Below are 22,542 nucleotides of genomic sequence, written 5' to 3'. Positions count from 1 at the left end.
GTTGTTTCTTTACAGCAAAAAGTTTTAGCACTTTAGGTTAACGATCCACACTTTAAATACTATTACAAAGAAAATCGACAGGTCCATCCAATTTCTTTAAGTACAGTTAGGCTGCATTGATTAATTTATGGTGATATCGGCTAAAACCTAAAAATATTAACTGAAATAGTAGAGTTTCCTGTTCTGCGTCTTTAAAAAGTACCAAAAAAAAACCATCTCACATAATCGACTTAGTATTTGTTTCTGACATCGCAGGGTCCAGAGCTGTCCAAAATTTACTCTACACCTGGCTAATTAGATGCCAGCGGTTACATTGTCAATAACTTCGGTGCCCCTAATTAAATATAATTAGGCGAAGTGCCGCTTCAAAGCGCTAGAAGGAGAATCTACAGCACGGGAAATGCTGGAAGTGAAATTGCCTGATATTCTCTTCCCCGAGAAGTACAGTTGCAAAGGATGTCACGAAGCCGACATAAATTCACCCAGCAGTTTGTGTTCCCTCTATATCTCATTGCAACACACTGTGATCACAGACTAAGGAAGGACTTTATGAGAACAGGCGATTCGTGAGACTGCAGGAAAACGTTTATCAATCACCTGCAACAGGCCTTTTTCCCACTGAGACGCGTCCTTGGATGAAATACTTGTTTTCTGTTTTATTTTTATACACATTGGTTTTGGGTACTCTTAAGTTAATCAAAATGTTAAAACCTGCCAAACGAATTAAACGGAGAAGGAATCCAAATGCAGCGGGGCTCATTACAACGGAATGAAGTAGGGTGCTTTTTAAAATGGAGAGTGCCACCAAATATAAGAAAATAAATAATGAAGTTCTTATGTAGCGTGCAGATTATTAACTGGAAGTGATCCGATTCCAGGCTTGAGCATTATATGGGAAAAGTTACTGTAACGTTCTTCCCACCCCTTTAACAATGCATATAGTGCTCTTAGGATGGGGTTTATTGCACTTATGCCGATCACGATGGGGAGCAGCGGCTCGCGATCGCCGCGCGCGCATTGTCTTGCTTTATGACAGGTCGCTCGGCAGTTAATATCCCCTAATTAATTCGCGCACGCCGGAGGGCTGCGCGTTAAAAGATGGCAGCCCCCTAGGTGTCTCACTTTCGCAGTGTTCGCGCGCCGATCGCAGGAGAGGAGGCGAGTGAGTCAGTGCGCTGACGTCACCGCCGTGTTGATTTGCTGAGCCGCGGGCAGATAGGAGTTTAGTGCGCGTGAGAGCGGCTGCTGCGAGCCGCGTTACTATGCCGCTGCCCCAATAACGACGCGTCGGGAGACGGAACGTGCGCCCGGGGTGAGTAGACGCGCGCCGATGGGGGCGCGCAGCTCGCCGGCCCCGCTGCCACACTTCACCGGTCTCGCGGCTACGCGTGCGCCGCCGGTGTCTCACGCGCGGCGCGGTCCTTTATCGCTGTATCGTCCCCCCCCCTCCCGTATGTCTTTAATCGCCACTTAAAACAGCCACAAGTTACGCTGGCTGGCTGGGAGCGTAACAGTGTAGCTGAGCCGAGTTCAGAGTTGCAACACAAATGTTTCCCGTGGAGGAGAGAGGGGCTGAAAGTATAGCCTCGGTCTCCAAAGAAATAATTTAATGTAAGACACCGGAACGCCACAGTTGTTGGCTACTGTAAGGCGCCTTGAAGTTTGCAGTTATATTTACTGCTTTGCTGGGTTGAAGATGTTAGGTTGACGTAACCGGCTGTTTTAGTATTCCGGAGATCACTACAGGAGGAACGTGAGGTCTGCTCCTACAGTTCGTTGCACAGCAGACAGTATGACGTGCAGCTGTTTGCATCGATTTGTGTTTAAATTCAGTGTTTAGACGCCTGTGAAGTATTGCGTGCTCGTAATCACGTCATTTTATTGACTGTGCTCGGATTGTATTTTCTTCGAGTTTCACCGGCTGGCGAATGTTATTCTTGAAGCTCGACGCACTTGCTGCGTCTTTGAAGCGGTATTGTCAGATCATCACTAGTAAGTGTTAGCAAGCTGAGAATTTGCCCATCTGACGGACCGGAGAAATGTACATCGCTCTTTGGTGTCTCCGTTTGCTTTTTTATTCTATAATTTGAATGCCGGTTATCGCATCCGCGAACGCATGTCTTTTATTGTAAGTAGAGCAATGCAATGGCTTTGATTATTTGGATTGATCATTGAATAAATTAGCTGTGTTTTTTGTCTTCGAGCACGACAGTCAAAAATGTTTTACATTTACACGACCAAGAGCTGCATTTATTTCAGTATATGAGATTCACGTGGGTTAATTGGTGTCTTCTGTAAAGTCACCAATTGAAATAGCTTTTCAATCAGTTGCAGTTCAGAGATCGTGGTGTATTGCTTTGCTTTCTGCCGGCATTTACTTTTCGTATGTTTTTGTAAATGCAGGCGATCTTAAGCAGCATGGTGTCAATGCCTTTGGATCTCATTCTATTTATGTATTTTTGAAACTGGCCTATTATCGGCTGAACGATTGAGCGCTTCCAGCGTTAACCAGTACAGTCTACGGTAAGGGAAGGGTACAGTGAATGAGACGCGATTTCAGTTAATTGCCTTTTGTCGGTGTGTATGATGCCTTACACCGCTTTACTGAATATACAGTACATTATGGTGACTTTTGCTAATAAATATATTTGCAAGTAGCCTACCTGTGTATGTTTAGCGAGAATTGCTAAATTAGCGACTTAATTGGTTTTGTTTCTGATCTTTGCGCGCTTCATATTTCTGAATCGTTTTACTGGAAGTACGATTGAATTTTCCCGTTACGTCCGTTCTTTTCCGTTCGGTTTTAAGATTTAATCGTTCTGTCTTTTAGTCAAAAGTTTTCTTTCTGGTAACATACCCAAGACACCAGAGAATTACGCATTGCAACAGACACGTCCTTATTTTTACGAGGTCATAAATAAGAGCTCAATTGAAATTCAAGTCATAAAACAGCGTTTGAGGCTTCTAATATCAACAAGTCGAGTTATTTACCTGTTCGCTTTCCCCAGTATTTTTCAGATATCACTCATGCACACCCGAAATAGAATATTTCTTTAATTTCAGACGTGCATCTGTCTACGAACCGTTTTTTTTGTTGTTGCGATAATTGATGAGACGCCTAGATTATTGTAATGCATTGTCAGTTTTTGCGACCTGAATTCATTTCAGTGAAAGTAAATGTAGTTATAACGGGCTGGATTGAGATGGCTTTCCCTACCATTTGAAAGCATAAATGAGGATGAGAATCAACTAGTGGATTTATGTAGCCCTTAAATACCGTATACTCTGTTATTTATAAGGCTTGTTCTTTTGAATTAGATTATTTCTGTTATTCTGTACTATTATGATACCTCGAACACCAACAAGCTTGGTCACTGTTTGCGTATACGGTGATACAGACTGCTTTGATTTTGGCAAAAAAAAAAAGCAATCAATAGCCAGATGCTTATTTTATGCGATCATTAATCAGGTAACAACGGAAATGGTTGCCGAAATAATCTTTGTCGTTTGTCTGACTCGGTCCAAAGTCTATTTTTTTCGCGCAACTATGTGTCACTGTGGTTGAGAGAGAGAGAGGTATAGTTTTTTTCTTTTTTTTAAGTTTTGTTTTATTCATCGGAAAAAATGTCTTTGAATGCATAAGCAGTGGGTAAGGATATATCGTCAGTGTTAATTTATTCCTTCCAATGTGTGTTTTTGGCATGTTCGCAATATTTACTAATTCGATTCAATAAAAAAAAACAGAGGAAGTATGTAATAGTAGGCATGGGTGCGGGCGATTTTTTTTTTTCTGCAGCACGGATGCGTGTGATCCCGGACATGTGCGTATGAGTCGGGCTCGTTAGCGCCAGGTCCCTGCGCCTTTGCGCCGCGGCCGACGCCGGCGCTGTTCGCCGTGCGCTCCACGCTCCGCTTGCCGTCCGCTGTGATGGGAATACTGAGTGCGATGCCATTTCGTTTCAGCAGCCGTGCTGATGGGCTTTGTGGAGCGAGCACCAAACGTCCTAACAAAAGGGATAGGGACTGTAGAAGGGCATCGCCCCCCCAACACAAAAAAACGTCATGTCACACACTTGTTGTCAGGGACCGTATTATGAGCAATAATGTACTGAATGTAACCTATAAATGGTAAAATGTGATGTGTGCTTGTCATATGATAGATGATTAAAATCTCTAAACTGCATGTTTGTTTCACTTTAATTGGAATAATCCAAGCAGAAATTAAAGCATGGCTAGCGTTCAGTTGTTTTTTTTTTTTTTTTTTTTACTCTTGCAATAAATCTGTTTTTCCACTTTAGTGGAAACGTGTGTTGAATACGTTCATGTCAAAGAATTTCAAGCGATGGCGTCATATTGTGTAGGCTTGTTAACTGTTTAATTTTGTTACTCTTTAAAACAGAAAATGATGTGGACAAGGTTTGTTTTTCCGTTGCATTTTATGTATGCAAATTATCCAAATAGACAACAGATTAAAGCAGTTAGTAAGCTTTTAATTAAGAAATTCCTATTTTTCCTGCTATAATTTTTGTGCATTTTCTTTTTATAGTCATTAAGGCTTGAATTGCGCCTTTTAATATTTAGCTTTATTGCTGTCAAAATGATTGAATTGTTTGTTTAGATAGCTATAAACGCAGTGTAGGAAAATGTATGCACTTGATGTTGATCGGAGTTATTTTAACTCGGCAAACGTCACCGAAATGGTTCAGAATGAAGCATTATTAGTTGCGAACACGCCTCTGCATGTTACCGTATGGACACGTGACACGGCGTCTGATGCGCGCCTCTCGGGCTAAAGCGAAAGGAACAGCTGCTGCTTACGGCAGTGCGCGTTCGTGTACGTTTGAAGCTGATGCTCAGTGAAAATGAAAATTACGTGTATATGCGCTCTGTTGTCAATTAACGTTTTTTTTTTTTTTTTGCTTTCTCTTTCTTCTCCCTAGATTAACCTTATCTGGTTTACAAAGATAACTGAGCAAATACAGAGGAAAGGGGGGGTTGGACAGCCTCATGAGTGTCTTCGGTGGACTTCGGAGACGTTATGGATTTGACTAAAATGGGTATGATCCAGCTGCAGAATCCCTCCCACCCCACGGCCCTCCTGCAGAAGGCCAACCAGATGCGGCTGGCGGGCACTCTCTGCGATGTGGTCATCATGGTGGACAGCCAGGAATTCCACGCTCACCGCGCCGTGCTGGCGTGCACCAGCAAGATGTTCGAGATCCTCTTCCACCGCAACAGCCATCATTACACCCTGGACTTTCTCTCACCAAAGACTTTCCAGCAGATCTTGGAGTACGCCTACACCGCCACACTCCAGGCAAAGGTGGAGGACTTGGATGATTTGCTGTATGCGGCAGAGATCCTAGAAATAGAATACCTAGAGGAGCAATGCCTCAAGATCCTGGAGACCATCCAGTCATCGGATGAAAATGACACTGAGGCCAACGACGGCGGGGGCGGTGAGGAGGATGATGAGCGCCGGACGAGGCATGGGAAGAGTGCGCTGATCTCAAAGAAGCATTCCATGGAAGAGGGTGGTTACAACCCTACTGCCCAACAAGGCTTGTCCCTGCCAAACATGGTTGATCAGAGTCCCTCCGTCTCAACTTCCTTTGGCCTCTCCACCATGAGCCCCACCAAGGCTGCCGTTGACAGCTTGATGAGCATCGGGCAGTCCCTGCTGCAGGGTGGCATGCCCCATGGTGCCAGCGGGGACCCGCTGGCTCCAGCGAACACCAACCCCCTGGTGGCCGAAGTGAAGACGGAGATGATGCAGGTGGATGAGAACCAGGAGAGCCCCCGCGCGATGGAGTCCGGCTCCTCAAGCAACGGGGAGAGGAGCGGAGAATCGGACCGCAACCGGGAGGGCCCCGGCACCCCGACCCGGAGCAGCGTCATTACCAGTGCCCGTGAGCTGCACTACGTCCGTGACGAGACCATGGGCGACCCGCAGGCCGAGGCAGCGCAGATGGCACTGGAGGGCGTTACCGGCCTGACTGAGAAGCACCTGGCGGCACTGTACTCGGTGCCCTCCAACCACAAGAACGAGACGATGGTGTCCATGCCCACCTCGGTGGCCTCCTCCCTCCACATGTCCCCCGCCTTGGCCATGTCCATGGACTTCAGTGCCTATGGGGGCTTGCTGCCCCAGAGTTTCATCCAGAGGGAGTTCTTCAGTAAGCTGGGGGAGCTTTCGGCCGGCGTCAAGCCCGAGGGCAGGAACCCGAGCGAGCGCTGCAACGTGTGCGGCGCCGAGCTGCCGGACAACGACGCCGTAGAGCAGCACAGGTAACAGCGCCGCCATGACCGCTGGGGGCCACCGTACACTTGCGCCTCATCGGGTTCATGCATGGAGGCACTTTAACGCCGACATAATGGCGCACCACACTTAATATTTAACACGACTATAAAGGCTGCCCTCTGAACATGATTTAATTGGTCCATAGCTCTTAGGTCCGGTGCACTGTGCGCATAGACTCTCACTCACGGTTTAGCAACAGCACGTCTTTCCGTTAAGATAAACAGGTGCGTGTCCCAGGCCACGCCCACTGGATCCACACGCCCTCAGACCCTCTTGGTACAGAAAGTGACTGTAGGGTGTGACCGCTGCCGAGCAGGACCGTTAGCGACGCTTAGGCACCCAATGACACTCACTCCCTCTCACTCCCCTCCTTTAAAAGGCAGCTATAATTTTATAGCCGATGTTCATTTTATTTTTTGCAGTGCACGGTTTGCATTTCCCTGTCATTTTAACCACACTTTGCCGTGTTTATGAGGTGTCCGGCAATTCGGCCATTTAGCGGACGTTATCCGTAGCCACCCATAGGACTGATGAGCTTCAGTTGGCGGGAAACGCAGCTTGCAAGCAGAATTTGTCCCGAGTGTTTGTGGCAGAGCTGCAGCTTGCCACGTTGCGTGAGTTTCTGTCTTGGTTTTTTTTTCTTCCTTTTAATTAAGACTTGGTTGCTTTATTTACCGCAGAAGGTCGCTGCTATCGTTAAATGCATCAACGGGAATGGTACTCTGTATTGTGAGGGTGATATTGCACTATGAGCTGGCTCATTCTGGTTTTTTAGCATTCATTTTAAATAAACTTGCTAAACTGAAAGCCTTTTTAAGAATTAAGAATGTTGGGGTTAGCAGCATCTCACGCTAAATTAAATTGGGTATTTAGGTGAGGAGTTGGAAATTGGTGACCCTGCTGGAGGACTAGACTGGTGCACTTTTCACACGCAGCACTCTAAAGCTGGATGTCAATGCAGTACCACTCGCTCAGGGTGTCGTGGCCACAGCCATGAATGTGTCTCTTGAATGCTGATCAGTCTTGTACTGTAAGAGGCTGGGGGCTCCTCTGTGGCCAGGAATAGTTTACAGTGGCAGTTCTAGAGGGGGAGTTCTTCCCCCGCCCCCTTCCAGTGTGATGCTTTGGGATCAATTCTGTCTTTGTGTATGTGCAATGGCGTGGCCTATCGCTGCGAAGGTAGAGGAGGACGCGTCCTTCGGGGGGAGCTGTTTTGAGATACTGCAGCCTTTATTTTGCTCGTATGTTCTAAGCTGATTAGCATAAGAGGTCTATGAACCATCCATTGAGGAACATGGGACAAGAATGCAGATCCCCACCGAAGCAGGAGGTCCACAGAAACATATCCTGCAAGCTCATTCGGTTCAGCCAGAGACTCTTGGCTACCCTTGAGTGTTTGTGTTTAGAGCAGCCTTGCTCTCCTCTTGCACAGTAGCTCGGCCAATTTTCTGGAGCTCTCGGGGGGTCCGCGACATAACTGGCTAGAGACAGAGGCAGGAACCGCGATCCGGACGCCATCGCGTTACAGTATGGTGGCAGGTCGTGGCCAGATGGGGCTGCCTGGCACAGTCTTTCCGGCAGACACTCACACGTTGACTCTTACCGTTCTGGCCGATTACTGCCTGGATCGATACCCTCCGTACCCCTGGTGGGCGGCCGGGATTCTCCGGTGGGGCTGCGGCCAAGGGCCCAGCAGCCTGATCGTTTCCAGACCCGTCCTGCTGATTTGCGAGCGGCCGGTCCGGCCCTGGTCGGACCCATTAGTGGCACCTGGCGAGGGGAGCAGCTAATGGGAAGCAGCTTGCCCCCTGTGGCGTGTCCAGTGATGGGCAGCCGGAGGCCAAAACCTGTGCTCCCCCACAGCACAAGGAAGCCCTTATTAGCTTTATGGGGGGGGAGCTTAGGCTGTGTGGGGGGGGGGGGGGGGGGGTGCTGTGTCGCTCAGGAAATGAGGCTCTGCTGCCCAGGACCCTGGCCCCGACCTCCGCAGTGTAACCTTTGGACCGCCTGCTCGGCCTCTGCTTCTCGTCAGCGGGGCGGTCTGGGGATGTGTATCCTAGGGCAGTGTGTGTGTGTGTGTGTGTGTGTGTGTGTGTGTGTGTGTGTGTGTGTGTGTGTGTGTGTGTGTGTGTGTGTGTGTGTGTGTGTGTGTGTGTGTGTGTGTGTGTGAGAGATCATCCCCCACCCCCTTTCCAGTGAGGGCTCCTCCTGAGGTGTGCATAGGCTCTCTCACCAGCCCCCCACCCCCCAAATTGCCCCCCTTCCCCACGTGCCTTCCAGTTTCGTTTGTTAAAAAGGAATTTCACAAATAAAGACCGTTGTCAGAGAAGGGGAGCAAAGGTCAGGCGTTTTGGAAGCGAATCCGCTGGTTTTTTTCTCCTCCCCCATCATGTCCAACAAGCCCTAAACCTGTTCCCCCAGCCGCTGTGCCAAGCGAGGTGTGACACGCGTGCGCCCCCCCAAGAGCCGGCCATCGTGCTGATAGACACCCGGGTGCACGCCTGGTTAAAGGGCAGCAGGCGAGAGCAGCACCCATCCCAGGCAGGTCGGGGCAGGCAATCGTGACACGGACGGTTGCGGGAGGGAAGGGTTTTCCGACGGTCACCATGCACACGTCTGAATCTTCTGAATGCCAGTGAACATTTTTGAGCGTAAAGTTCCATAATCGCTCAATTTTATTGGTCTGCATGCGAAGGAGGCTGGTCCCGGGCCCTCGTTGCTTTATCAGTGGGTCGTCTGTTTGCCGTGATGTACGGGAATGCACCGAGGACAGTGCTCAAGTGAAGAGACCCATCTGCTCTGCTTCCCCAGGTCCTCCTACAAGGAAGAGAGAGGATCCTCTCGCCTGGTCTTGTTTTTGTATTAAATACGTTCAGAGATCTTTCGATGGGACATGCGAGTGTCTCGTTGGCCGTGATAAGGGGACTGTTATGGATGACAGAATTATGGGCTTTGGGGGGAGGGGGGGCGCTGGGGTTTGTCAAAGCTATTATAGTTTGTTTATTAGGAGAACTCCCTGAGAAGCTAAGAAGATTTAGAGGAAGGAGACTTTTTTTTGAGGAGCAGGAGGGGTATTGTTTAGCTGTCACAGATCAGGTGGCTTGTGTTTATGTCTGTAAGGGCGAGCTGTTTGGATAGTTTGAGGAGGAGAAATTCAGGGATTTAACTCCAGTCATAGTTACAGAAACCACAAGCAGGTTAAACGTGTTTAGATTTGATGCTACTAACCTACATTTCTTTCAGTGTTGCTCTTGAATGATATTTTAAGAATAACTAAGGAGTAAACAAAATTCATACATTGTGAAATTCGTAATTGAGCTGTTTTTCAGCTAATTGCTTAACCCTTTACTGTGCCTGCAGATTACAGCGTTTCACAATTAAATTGGCATAATTAACCACAAATAAAATTAGTTTTATCAAGGAATAACTCGGAGAAACATCCTTCCAGAATCCTTTGTGTGTTAATGTCAGTAATTATTGGAATAATATTGGATTGGTTGGGAGGAAGCTCGTGCACTTCTGCGTGCTGTGAACCATAACTGCAACAGGCACGCACACACACACGCACACACACACGCACACACAGGCATACGCACACACACTCGTGCTTCTGTGGGGCAAAAGTCAGTTGCAGAACCACCAATATGTAAAATTTTAGTTGGCTTCTTTTAAGGGTCTGGTTCTTTAGATATGCACACACACATGCACACACACTTTCTTTGGACTAATTACTGAACGTTTTATAACAGCCCCATGCGGGGGGGGGCACCCCATTTTCCCGTTTTGCCCGTTCCTCCAGTTCCTCCTGTTCAGGGGGATCGGTGTGGTGTGGACGGGTCAGGTCGGCTGGCCCTAATTGTTTCCAGGCCTGGTGCATGTCCCTTTTGGGCGGGCTTTCGTGTCAGAGCGAATGCATCAGTAAGTGCCTGCTTCCTGTGTAAATTTAGCCTGTCCCATTCACTCGGCCTGCTCTGGGTTATGTCATAAAGCTCAATGAGATGTGGATTGGCTCCAAAACGAGGGGAGTGGAAGAGGGTGGGCTGGGGGGGGGGGGGAGGGGTGGTGTTAGGGCCGACTTTCCCATTGAAGTATCCCTCAAGTGTAACATTCTGATACGGAGGGAGATCCGACACTGAGAGAGAGTTAAAGACATGGACGTGCCTGTTTTGTTTTGTTTTGCCTGGGGTTTCCTGCAGGGGCGGAATCTGAATTCCATCCCAGCAGAACGACGGCTCTTAAATCGAGACGCGGCTGACAGGCTGGGGGCTCGTTCCTCTCTGAGTCTGAGCTGGCGACCTTGGGGAGCCCGGATTATCGGCTGCATTTCGGTAACCCCCCACCCCCCCCCACCCCCTTTGATAGGAGAATAATCAGTTTGCAAAGCACAGTAATTACTAATAAATAAATGCATGAGTCTCCGGTGAGGGGCCTGTCTGCCGCTGCCGCCGTCGTCACCAAGTCAAAGGACTCGCCTCGGCTTGATCCGCAGTAGCGCTTGGTTTGGTTTCTTTTTTTTGAGAGAGTGATTGGCGGAGGAGGGATGCGATACCTCCCTAACGTCGACGTTTGATCTCTCCTCCTCCAGCCCTGCCACCTTCAGGAAGGATCTCTATCTGTCCTTGTTATGCCCCCCCCCCCCCCTTGACCGCTGATGCCGTTTTAGCGTCTGCTGTTCGGCGCGTCCTCCCCGGCCCCCAGCTTCTGGGCGCTGGCTCTCAGTTCTGGAGTCGGTTTGGCGTTGGCGGTCGGGGCCTCTGTAACGAAGGCCCCCCCACATCTCAATGCAGAGGTGGAACCTTATCAAATCACATCGGGGGGAGGGGGGTTAATGATAACCCTGTGGTCTCCTTTTCAGTGTATGAAGAGCAGATGGGTGGGGTGATAACAGGTACACTGCTCTGGCTGAGATAACAACCCCCCCCCCCCCCCCCACACACACACACACAAAACCCGATTCTGAGCATCTCAGGAACGTAACAAGGAGCACACATACACCCTGATACGCAAAGCCACAGCCCAACGGCCATGCCGTTCTCCTGCTTCTGCTGCTGCTTCTAGCCATATTTTGTTCTATGCATTGTTTGTTTTGTCTGATCCGGCTCTACTTTCCCTCTCATGCCCCAAACAGCTCGCCTCCTGGCGCTCCTTTCTCCGCACTGTGGGTCTCGGACACGTGCCTTGTCGCGTTTATAGTTTACCCTGGTGTTCCTCTGCCGTTCTGGAACCCTCTGCATTCAAGGTGGCTCCACGAGTCCCCAGCTGGTGGCCATTACCCTGGACAAAAAGTAGAATGTATGCAACTGCGCGTGCAGCAATGAGTGTTTTGTTTATGTGATGGCTGATTTATGTGACTTCTCTGCACGGCTTTTCTCCCGAGTTACACGGGCGGCACGTGCGGGGGACGTTGGGGGAAAACGGCAGGAGCACCGTCTCCGAGTCGCCCTTCCGGGTCCGAACCAGCGCCGCCCTTTAGGTCCCCCAAGGCTTAGAAGTGAAACCAAATGTGATATTTACAGTGGTCTCATTGGGTGAATTGTGTGGGAATTAAACCGGGAATTAAACGAGACACCCCATAATCAGTGGGGTGGATTCACTGACGCTAAGTGGGCGGAGCCACAGCCCGGCTAACAGGGAGCTGGTCTGTATTCCAGTATAGTACATACCGCTCAGACAACATGGATGCCACCAGGTGTGACCAGGTCTGCGCAGAAAGGGCTTTGATGGGGCAGCGGTGACTAAGGGGAAAAGCACTGAGGGCTGTAATTACTCTGCAGTTTTTATTACCAACACGATGACTTTGGCTTTCAGGGGTGGGAATAACTGAAAAATGGGTTAAGTAATGTGGCAGGGCGCCGAGCGGCTCGCCGTGCAGGCCCTCCCCGCCCCAGCATGGGGCCGCCTTCCGGAAAGGAGCTCTGTCAGCCATGTCGCTCGAAGCCAACATCGGCTCCGCCGATTGGACGGCTTGGTGGGTGTACCTGTCCCTTCAGCAACATTCTGTGCCAGGGATAGGGGTGTGTACCTCTGTTTAGCTGTTCAGAGAGAGCTAGGATCTGTACAGACTAGTCCCCGGTACTGTTTCTGTCTCTGAAACGGAATGTTCCGGCAAACTGCAGCCCCATGTTGCTTTAAGGTTCCTTCCATAGATGTTCACACATCGTAGGGTTTGCATAATTGCACGCCAAAATGCCCCCCCCCCCCCCCCCGTAGCATTAACGATGTGTTACCTAAAATCAAAATGTTCTTGAACTTGCCTACCAATGTCATTTTAAGGAACTTGGAAGTTCAGCCCTGTCCTCATTCATTCATTCATTCATTCATTCATTCACATAAGAGGTCACCTGTTTCCTGTCAGACGCTCTCGTTATTCTGCGTTAGGTCGTCACGCTCATGAACGTGCCCAGGCCCCCACCGCCCAAAACGGCCCCCAGACACAGTTGCATGTTAGCGAGCTGATAAGCATCTCCCTTCTCACATAAACCGGGGGCCCCTGTTGCGTGAGCGTTTCTCCATGCTAGCTTCCACCCAGCTGCCACACTATCTCGATGTGGTATTGGTGGGGGGGGGGGCGCCCCCCCCTTCATCCACTGAACACCTGAGTGGCTCTACAGAAGCACCGCCGTGCCGAAATTCGGCCCCGAATCAACTGAACACGGTGGGAGGAAAGATAAGCAGGAGGTTCCGGGCATTATTTAACTCAGCAGACCCCCCCTCCCCCCTCCCCCAGCCGGTGTGGCCTGCTAACCTCAGCCTGGGGCCTGGCCTCTTACTCTTGTGTGAGCTGTTATGAAACGGCCTCGTGGAGAGCTGAGGCTGGGCCCCATGACTACCCGTCCCCCCCCCCCCCCCCCACCACACACACACACAAACACCACTGTCAGCGGCACCTTTGTCAGCCCTGCTGCAAGCTTACCGTAAGACCCACAAGGCCCTGCTGTGCTCTCACCTTGCCTTCCTGTTCCACACGTGCGAGCGCTCCCTTGCACGGGCGGATTATTGGCACCCCCTTTTGGATTCCCCCCCCCCCGACCCCTTCCCCGATGATGACCACATCAGCGGTGCCGGCCGCCCCAAGGAAGGTTACAAAACAGATATTGTGAAATGATGGTAAATGGGGAAGTAGACCGGGCCGTGGTTAACAGCTGGAGTAAGAGTTCTGTGCTTGCAGAAGGTCCCGCTCGCTGCTTCAGTCACGATAAATGCCTCAACCTGACCAGCTCCAACCGATGAGCAAATCATAAGTCAATTCAGATTAAAGCGTCTGTTTAATCCCGAAATGTCTTTAGCCCCCTGTATGTACGCCCCACCCCCCTGGTCTTGGTATATGCAATGTTCTCAAATGGGGAAATCTAACTGTCCATTAATCTGTAGACCCAGTACTGTGCCGTGTTAAATCCTGTCAGATGTCCATTACAATATAGCGCCTAGGGCCCCCCAGCCAGCTGCTTACAATGCAGGGCCGAGAGCAGTGCGCCGGCCACGCCTCCGGAATCCCTGCTGTCGGCCAATCAGGGCCTTCCTCTGAGAAGCTCTAATTAGCTCTTTTGTTGCGTGGATGAATGGAGTATGAGAGCAGGGTCCGGGCCTCCCCCCATAGAGCGCCGGGGACCCTTGTGATGGGGGTGGGTGTTCAAAAAAAAAAAAAAGCCAGTCGCTTTGACTTTTCTTTGTCTGTATTTATGGTCGCCGTGGGCCCCACCCAGAGAAACATAGCTGCCGAGTATCATGCACCCAGGGACAAGCGGAACCACTAGTCCATCCAGGCTCGCTCCCTCTGGCTCCCATCCGGCGCACTGCTGACAGAACCTTTCCACAGCGACTCGTAAAATGTGTTCCTGCGTCAGATTTCGTGTCTCTCCGGTCGATCCGTCGGTCATACGCCCTCTTGGATGTAATTTCGCCTCCCATTTGTTACTGTTTTGGAAGTTTTATTGGCCCTGATTCGGTCTGGAAGCTGTGTTGTAGCTTTTCCTTCAGATAAATCTCCCCTCCCTTATATGACGGATGGCCTTTCGTTCCTGCAGACTGACAGGGAGGTCTTCGGTTGTCCTTTTTGCCTGATCTGTGCTTCTCAGTCAATCGAGGCTCCCACTCTTTCTCCCCCTATGCTACCGAAAGGCAAGGGTCAGCCCACTGGTGGCGAATCGCGGAGAGCAGACACTCCCCCCGCCAGACAGGGGTCCCACGAGGTACCCACTCCATAATCCTGGGGGGATCGGCTGGGTAGGCGCTGCAGTAAGACCTAACACCATAATTGATTTATGTATTTGACAAAAAAAAACAATCAATGGAAAGGAATAACTAGTGGCACGGGGATAAATGACAAGCGCCCCCCCACCCCCGACTGACATCGCCGGCCTCGGTGGACTTCTTCACAAAAGACGGCTTGGCAACGGAGCCAGTGTCTCTGGCAGATTGTCTCTCTGGGTGTCTTCTCACCGTCGAGCTAGAGGAAACAGGAAGCAGGAAATGCGAGCGTGACTCGGACATTTGTGGAAGGACAGCTCGTCCCAGCCCAGTGCTTAATCCCCCCCCCCTTTTCCTTTTGGTTTATTATTAGCATTTCCCCCTCATTTTTAGCATTTATCTCACATCTTTCGACAGGCTGTCACATGCCTTGGAAACAGGTTGTTATTTCTAAAGACTAATTAAATTAGTCTGCGATGTATAATGTTTACGATTTTGCATGGGATTCCCTCTGGGATACTCCGCTTTCCTCCCATCATCCGAAAACATGCAGTCGGGCAAATTGGCCTCTAGGTTGTCCTTCGTGTCTGTGTGTATGTATCTGCATGCGTGTATCTGAGTGTGTGTGTCTCTGCGTGTGTCTGTGTGTGTGTCTGCTTTCAGTGATGACTTGTATATACAGTTGGAAAATGTCTTTGCGCTGATTTCCCCTTATTTGTTGCGTTTTTTTAACTGTCCCTCATCTCGATAAGTTTGGAAGGTGTTTGTGGTTTATTTCCTCTCCAGCTGAGTCAAACGGTGCCTTTCTTTTCTGGCTACACTCTTCAACAGGAAGACGCAGGTCATCGACTCTGAGCCGTTAGCTATGACAACCAAGTCCCCCTCCTTCCCCCCCCAAATTCCCCTGAAACGCTCCCCTGTCACTCTCCTGTTTTGAGTTGGCGAAGTGCATCCGGTGGTGCGACGCTGCCTGAGGTGCGTTCGGGCCGGACCGGCGCTGCGATGTGCCTAGCGTAGCCTGCGGGCGCTAACAGGTGTTTCAGCTCTTATCACTGTGCCGTGCCTTATCTCGCGGGCTCAGCTTCCTGTGTCCGCACGCGCGCCACACAGCGGGGAAATATTTCATTTAGCCCCTGACCCCCAGGCGGGCATTTTCAACCAGACGGGGGAGGGCTTGGCAGCTCAGTCAGGGAACGGTGGGCCCTTGGTTACGCTGCCCCCGCTGTTACAGTTAGGTACGTCTCCTGCCCCGCTGCGTCAGCCTGCCCGTCAGTTTTTTAAGATGATTTATGGACTTTTTTTGGTGACTAAAATAGACTGACACAGTGGGTCTCGGTCATCTGCCCCCCCCCCTCCCCCCCCTCACCCCACGTCTCGCGCAAAGACAACAGAGGAGGGTGGAGGACAAAGGCTGGAGTGTTTCTTAAAAGAGGGGAGACCCCCCTTGGAGCCAGAGTTGAGAATCTGACAGTGCCCCCCACCCCCCACCCCCCTAATCCTGCTTCTGTGGGTGTAGTGCTGTGAGGCTGGGGGTCTTACAGCCATGAGAGCCTCCATTGTGGAAGGTCGGCTCTGTTACAGTAGAGTGGATGCAGGGGTCTCGTCCTGGACAAAGGCAGGGTCAAACAGGCCCCCGTTATTTACAGTAGTCCCTTTCATTGCCTGAGTGAAACAGGAGCCTCCAGGGGCCCCATGGGAAGGCCACTGTTTTTGCTCAGTCAGGCCTTCAGTAAGGTCAAAGAGCGCAGTGGTGCCAGTGGGGGTGGGGGGTGGTGGTTGGGGGCGAGGTTAGCTGACTTCCAGAGACTCCATAGAAGGGCTTTTATTGATCAGCAAAGAATTTTGTCGTACAGGCAAAGTTTAGAAAAACAAGACGGCTCTGGACAATCGCTGCAGGCATGACAAATGAGGGGGTCCAGCAGTGATGGCTGGGGGGGGGGCTGGGCTTTAAGGCCAATTGTGTGTTATACTTCAATTATATTCTTATATACATCTGGTGTCTCAGACCATGTTCATCTTGCAGAAAAATATGGTTTTCTCTCCGTAAAATCACCAAGGTTTATCCTGGAAACTTCTGACGAGAGCTAGTGATCGAAAGCTGTTTTTAATTCCAATGTTAAGTCACTTTTTTTTCAGAGCAATAGCTACGCTAACTGGCCAAAGGTGTTCTCTCTTTTTAAACTCATAACTCAGTTTGCAGCTAAATGGATTTGTGTATTTGCATTAAAGGCGTTAGTTGTTCGGCGTGAGCGGCGGCAATACCCTCAAGCATATTGGTGAAATTCAACATTTTTTTTTTTTTTTGCAAGCAGGAAAGGTGCAGAGACGACGCCCAACTCTGAGTGCACAGGGGAGGGGAAATAAAGCCAACAGCCACAATCATTGTATAATCTAATCGTAATCTCGATTTAAACATTCAGGGGAGGCCCCACATACATTAAGAACAACCCACTAGCCACCGGAACAGATTTTATTATATTTAAGGGAGACAATGAGATCGGGGTTAAAGTTCACGTGGCAGTGGTGGGTGGGGGGGGGGGGGGGGGGAGCGGTGGACTTTGAGCCTGGGGTGGTGAGGGGTGGGGGACGGGGGTGAGGTCTCAGGGTCCCAGGGTCCGGTTTGACCTCACCTTTCAGGCCATTGTCCGCCACAGCACAAAAACTCCTGGCTCCTCTGCTCAGCCTTTCCTTAAGCTCTTGACAGAAGCTTTTCATGGAGCTGACAGAGGAGTGACCAGCAGGGGGGTAGAACAGTTATAAGAACAGTCATTCATTCAAATCCTGGCAGGCCTGTCTGTATTCAGGCTAATCGCAATCAGAATCAGTGTCCAGCAGGATTTTTTGCAGTTATTATTATTATTATTATTATTATTATTATTATTGTACCTGAGAAGAAACACATTTACTGTAACCTCCTACACAAACTGATTAACTGAAATTTACTTTACCTGCTGGACAAGTATACTGTATTTGAATAGAAAGAAACCAGTGATTGTTCAAAAATTGTTTGCAGGTTTTTCTTTTTGTTTAAGTTTTGGAAAACGTGCAGACATGGTGACATCACACACCGGTGTCGGACGTGACTGCTGATATAGTAAGATGACTCGAGTTAGGGTCAGCTTGTCGGCAGACAGACGTCCGCTGCTGGTTGCACGCAACCGAGATGACACTGTAGCACAATTAAAGCTTGCCTGGTTTCTCCAACGTCCTTTGTAGTGTGGTTTTCCTCAGTCATCGTATCACGATTAAACAGCTCTCTGCTGCACCTTTCGAATTTTTACCGTCTACCTTGTTTTACCGTCCACCTCCCCCCCCCCCCCCCAAAAAAGAAAAAAATAACCTATGCTGGCAATCCCCTGTACCCATATAAACATTTTCTCCGGCTTTTGCCCTGAACGTGTTATGAGCGGTGTGTAGCATGGGGTCTCTCTCTGCTCTCTCTCTCATATGGTCCTTCAAGAGCTGTGCTGGGTGTGGTGTGGGTCCCCATATATGCCCCCCCCCCCACCTCCGTTGCGGCGACACGATGAAGTAATCGAGCCATCATTCTGGGGCTGTCGTATCCATTCTGTGCGCTAAAGTGCGGCACAGTTAAACATAAACCGCTGTGTATACAGAGGTGGGCACACAAAGCCAGGGCCCAAACCACGGGGTCGGGTTGGTTATTAACACCCTCCTCCGCTGGAAAGGCGTGACACTCACACCTGCTACAATATCTGTCCCTTCCCAACACACACACACACACACACACACACACACACACGTTTACATATGCAAATTTTTCAGGAGCATGGTGTCTGGAGAATTCCATGTAATGTTTAAAATTTCTAAAAGCCGGTTTTCTCCACGTGCTCACTGCTAAATTTGGCAGTTTTTTTTACATGAGTTTTAAGACAGTTAGCTTAACAGACTTTATCTCCCGAGGATGAAAGTACAATTTAATTTCCTTTTTGCACATATGTATAGGTGCAGGAATGTAAATTATTCAGGATTTTTTATTTTTTTTTAACTACTAGCTGTTAAAAATGTAATACCTCTCTGGATTTAAATTAAATACTGTGTTTAAAGACTCGTTTTAGTGCTGCGTTTAGATGTGAAAATCAAATCTGTAACTGTGTTGTACTCACTTATTGTCTGGTAGAAGTTTCTGTGAATCAGTTTTCTTGAATGAACATCAGCATTGTAGTCAGTGGGGAAAGTAGCTTGTCGCAGAAAGTAAGTGCATCTGTAACATTCTCTAGAGGTTCATAGCTTTTGTTCTGTAATGCTGATGTTGTTTTATCAGTATCATTATTAGTGGTTGACACTGACTGTGTATCTATGCGACTCCATCCGATTTAGCGACCGTAAGAATCCGGCTGCCGGTCTACGTTGGTTTTGCCCGGACACCAAAGATTTCTTGCCTGAGATTTTCTCTCATTTCCTTTAAACGGTCCTGACATGTCACTGAGGGCAGCCAAAGGTGGGGGAATGGGGGGGGGCGTGGTTGAGCTGGCAAGGGGAAACTTGAGAGAACGAGGTGAGGTGCTGTGCATACTGTTTGAATTTTGCGCCCATATGAAGTTCTGTGCTTATTTGTTTGTTTTAAGCCACTGAGGCGTGATAAATTCAGGCAGAACTGTTGTGTGCAGGGTTGGGTCCATTTATCACGTGCACCGTCGGACCATAGAGACCAGGGAGATATCACAGCTTTCATGTGGCCTGGAGCTGCCGACCCCCCTCTTTTGTGAGACGTGTTCCCCTTTAAGCACCCTCGACCCCCCCCCCCCCCCCGGTGCTTTCTCCTTCAAGACATTAATAGTGGCACTGGAACTAATTGTGAACTTTAGATGTGTTGAGATCCAGATTGAAGAGGGGGGGGGCATCCAAAGCATGTTTTGAGCTGCTAAACTGGTGGCTTTTGCTGGAATCCATTCATATTTTTTCAAGCTGTTTTTGAAGAATTACAAACGTGTGTTTGAGCTGTTGTTTTTAAATGGGGGAAGGAATCTACCCGATACAGCAAGACCCTCACCAGGATTTACAGTGGCCAATGATGAAGAATTTACTGACACTATTCCTGCAGAAATGGAGCTCTTTGGTTTCTGCTTGGAAGTTAACCAATGCATGTTCTGCACTTTTGTTGGCCAGGGAGACAAATAGTTGTTTGTCCATGTTTTGCTAAACAGATGGGGACATTCAGGATCGGGGGGGGGCATGCTACGGGTGCCTTTGTGGCCTTGGGCTTCTTAATTCGGCATGTGAGATTGGAGAATGTGGTGGCCATCTTGATTAGTTTGTTTCCAGTGTAGCCCCAGTGCTCATCTATGATGTGGCCTTTTTGTGAATAATCGCCTCAGGGGAGAGTAACGGTAATGGTAGGGGAGATCGAGATGGCTACTTGCCACCTCATGTGTGTGTCCCTTTGTTTTCCTCCTCCGCACCCCTAAACATCCCCGTGTAAAGAGGGCCGTGTAGGGGGGCTGAGGTGTGGAGAGTAGGGTCTGCTGGCGGCAATGGTGACGGGGGGGGGGGTGTCTTTATGATTTTATTGCCGCAATACAGTCTGCTTCAGTGTCCTGGGTCTTGCCTCCTCACACCCTGCTCGTCACGTTAGTCCCGAAGGTCGCCGGTTACGTTCCCCTTTTGGGGCGGGGAGGGGGGGCGGGGGTGTTAGTATTATCTCCCTTCCGTTCTTAATGTTCATTGTGACCCCGTTCGGCATCCTTGTCAAGACATCCTAAATTATAGGCTGAGCATCCAGCTGGTTGCTGTGAGAATGCCACACTTTCTTCCAATGAAACAGAGTCAACAGGCTGCAACCCCCCCCCCCCCCCCCCCCCCCCCCCCAACCCACAGCCAAAAAACTTAACACTGTTATCACTGGCATGGGTTCTGGGTGCGAAGACAGCGTGACGTTGAGGGAGCATGCATCTCCAACCCCCCCCCGCTATTGGGTGCCTACAGGGGCAGATTACAGATTCACCGTCGGCAGACAAAACACAAAGTGAGGGGAGGTCAATATTAGATTTATCACTTCTTGAAACATTTGGAGGATCTACCCAGAGGGCTCGCTGCTGTTCAGCTGCGCTATAAATAAACGCTGCGCGCGCAAGCACCGCTCCGGTCTGCCTGTCGCGCGGCGGATCCAGAGGCGAGGCGGCACCGTGGACGCGCCTCGCGTCCGCATCGGTTATGGCTTTAACGTTTAACACAGGGATCACTCCCGCTGGTGGCATCGTAACCTAAGCAAGTCACCGAGATCGGAGCGCGTGACTCCCAGAACCGGCCGTAATGGCGCGTCACGGATCGCGAGAAATTAAGGCGCGTGTAGGCTGCGCGTGATTCGCTCGCTCGCTCGCGGCGGCCAGCGCGTGGAGCAGTACCGCATATTTTTCCTGTCACCGTCTGAAATGTACGCGCTCCAGACGGCTACGGACTGTGCTGGCAAATTCGAGCGTATGTATTTATAACTGTGTATGTTCAATTTCTGAATTACTCCCTTTATCAGGCCCGTGAAGCATAATGCGAAATGATTCAAACATTATGGGATTACGTTCGTCCCAGAGACTGCTGCCTGCCATCCCCATTATTAATCGTTTTTTAAATGTAAAAGGAATCATCTGTTGCCGCGATCATTAAGCTGTAGATCTGGCGCTCACATAATCTGACGATTTGAACTGGACCCGAAGCCCATCTGTACCCTCCCGCCTGTTTTAAAACAGCCCCACCCCTTCTCTCCGTGCTTCGCCAGATCAAGTAGGAGCCCTGCTTTAAGTCCTGAGCTGTAATCCATTTCATAGTACGTTTCTGTTTTTTTTTTTTTTTTTTTTTGCTGCGAACCTCTGACGTGATTAAACATGAATGAATTCTGAAGACCTCCCCACGGGTTTTGGTTCACGACGTTTTCCTTTCATTCATAAAATATTGAACCCCCCCCGCCCCGTGACATTCCTCAGTTAGGAGCACCCGGGGAGTTTTACGTTGACTATATTTCGGTGTCCCGCCTACACCCTCCTCCCTGCACTCCCCCCGGTTAGATCGTACATCGGGCCTGCAGTCTGCGGATTTAGTGTTTGTATCAAAACCGACTGGATTTCCACACTGACAATGGTTTTGTGCGTATGTTTAATTAACTTTTTGAAAAGATCTAACGGTTCGTGTGGTCTAGCTGCGAGAATTAATGGCCATGAAAGCGTTTTTGTATCCACTGACGGCAGCGGCTGCGATGATGACGGTGGTGGAGATGATTTCGGGTGTGAGCCTTGTAAAAGAACATCGGTATCACACTAACCATGCTAAAGCCTATAAATGTACATACTTACTGACCATTACATGCACTTCTGAAAGCAACTCAGCATTTTTTTCTATTTGTTTTAACTTGCCTTTTTTAATATCCAGAAATACTTCTTTTACAGGCTTGTAATAAATGTTGAAAGTGGTTTAATTTGCCAGTTAAGCCAGGAGGGGTGGGGGAGGCTGGAATCCTACTTGGTTTCTCTTCCTATTGATCTTAAAACATGAAGTAAACCACACTGTAATTTATAAGTGAAATGTTTAATTAAACATTTATTTCTTTGTTATCCTGTTGTGTATCCCTTAGGCTGTTCAGTCTCACTGTTGTGGTGTTAATCAAGTATTTCGTCACACGTGAGATTTCATATGGAAGCATGAATTCGGCCGCTGATATTGAGGATGTAATGCTGGACCCAGTGAGGGAGTTTATTAAGGTCTGTAAGGACAGACAGTGGTGTTTGTGTTTGCCGCATCGCTAGCTCCACGTGGAAGGTGTGATGTCACAGTTCACCTTTCCCCTGTACCACTCTGAGGTTTGGTTTGCCAAACTGGAGGGCAGCGGGCGGCACGTCACAGCCTCAGGAGCCAACTGGGGCAGCCCATTCTGTGGATCCGTGTAGCGTGCTCACAGTGTGTCCTTTACTGTCCGCATACATGTTCCCAGGCTTGTTCTTGAAGGTTTTTTTAAAAATATATATTAAAATGATATACAGTATTTAGGCGGCTAGTCGTTGTTTAAGGTGGCTGATAAGTAGAGTGTATTATGACTCCAGGTCCCG

At 49.4% G+C, this 22,542-nt stretch overlaps 1 protein-coding gene across 6 annotated transcripts in view; it reads left to right on the top strand.

The window, feature by feature from the left end:
• Positions 1–1,176: 1,176 nt before the first annotated feature.
• The window catches only part of zbtb16a (zinc finger and BTB domain containing 16a), a 91,471-nt gene continuing 70,105 nt past the window's right edge, over positions 1,177–22,542 (top strand). For 2 of the 6 annotated variants that reach the window (XM_048982699.1, XM_048982694.1), the window contains exons 1-2: positions 1,177–1,312; positions 4,941–6,288. In XM_048982699.1, coding sequence (XP_048838656.1) covers positions 5,039–6,288 — 1,250 coding nt within the window. In that variant the 5' untranslated portion in view covers positions 1,177–1,312; positions 4,941–5,038. The other 4 variants (XM_048982695.1, XM_048982697.1, XM_048982696.1 and 1 more) reach the window with 4 other exon arrangements.

Source organism: Brienomyrus brachyistius, chromosome 18, assembly GCF_023856365.1.
Source record: "Brienomyrus brachyistius isolate T26 chromosome 18, BBRACH_0.4, whole genome shotgun sequence".
Taxonomy (NCBI): domain Eukaryota; kingdom Metazoa; phylum Chordata; class Actinopteri; order Osteoglossiformes; family Mormyridae; genus Brienomyrus; species Brienomyrus brachyistius.
The sequence above is the reverse complement of the archived record's forward strand: the minus strand, read 5'-3'. Positions and strand labels throughout refer to the sequence as shown.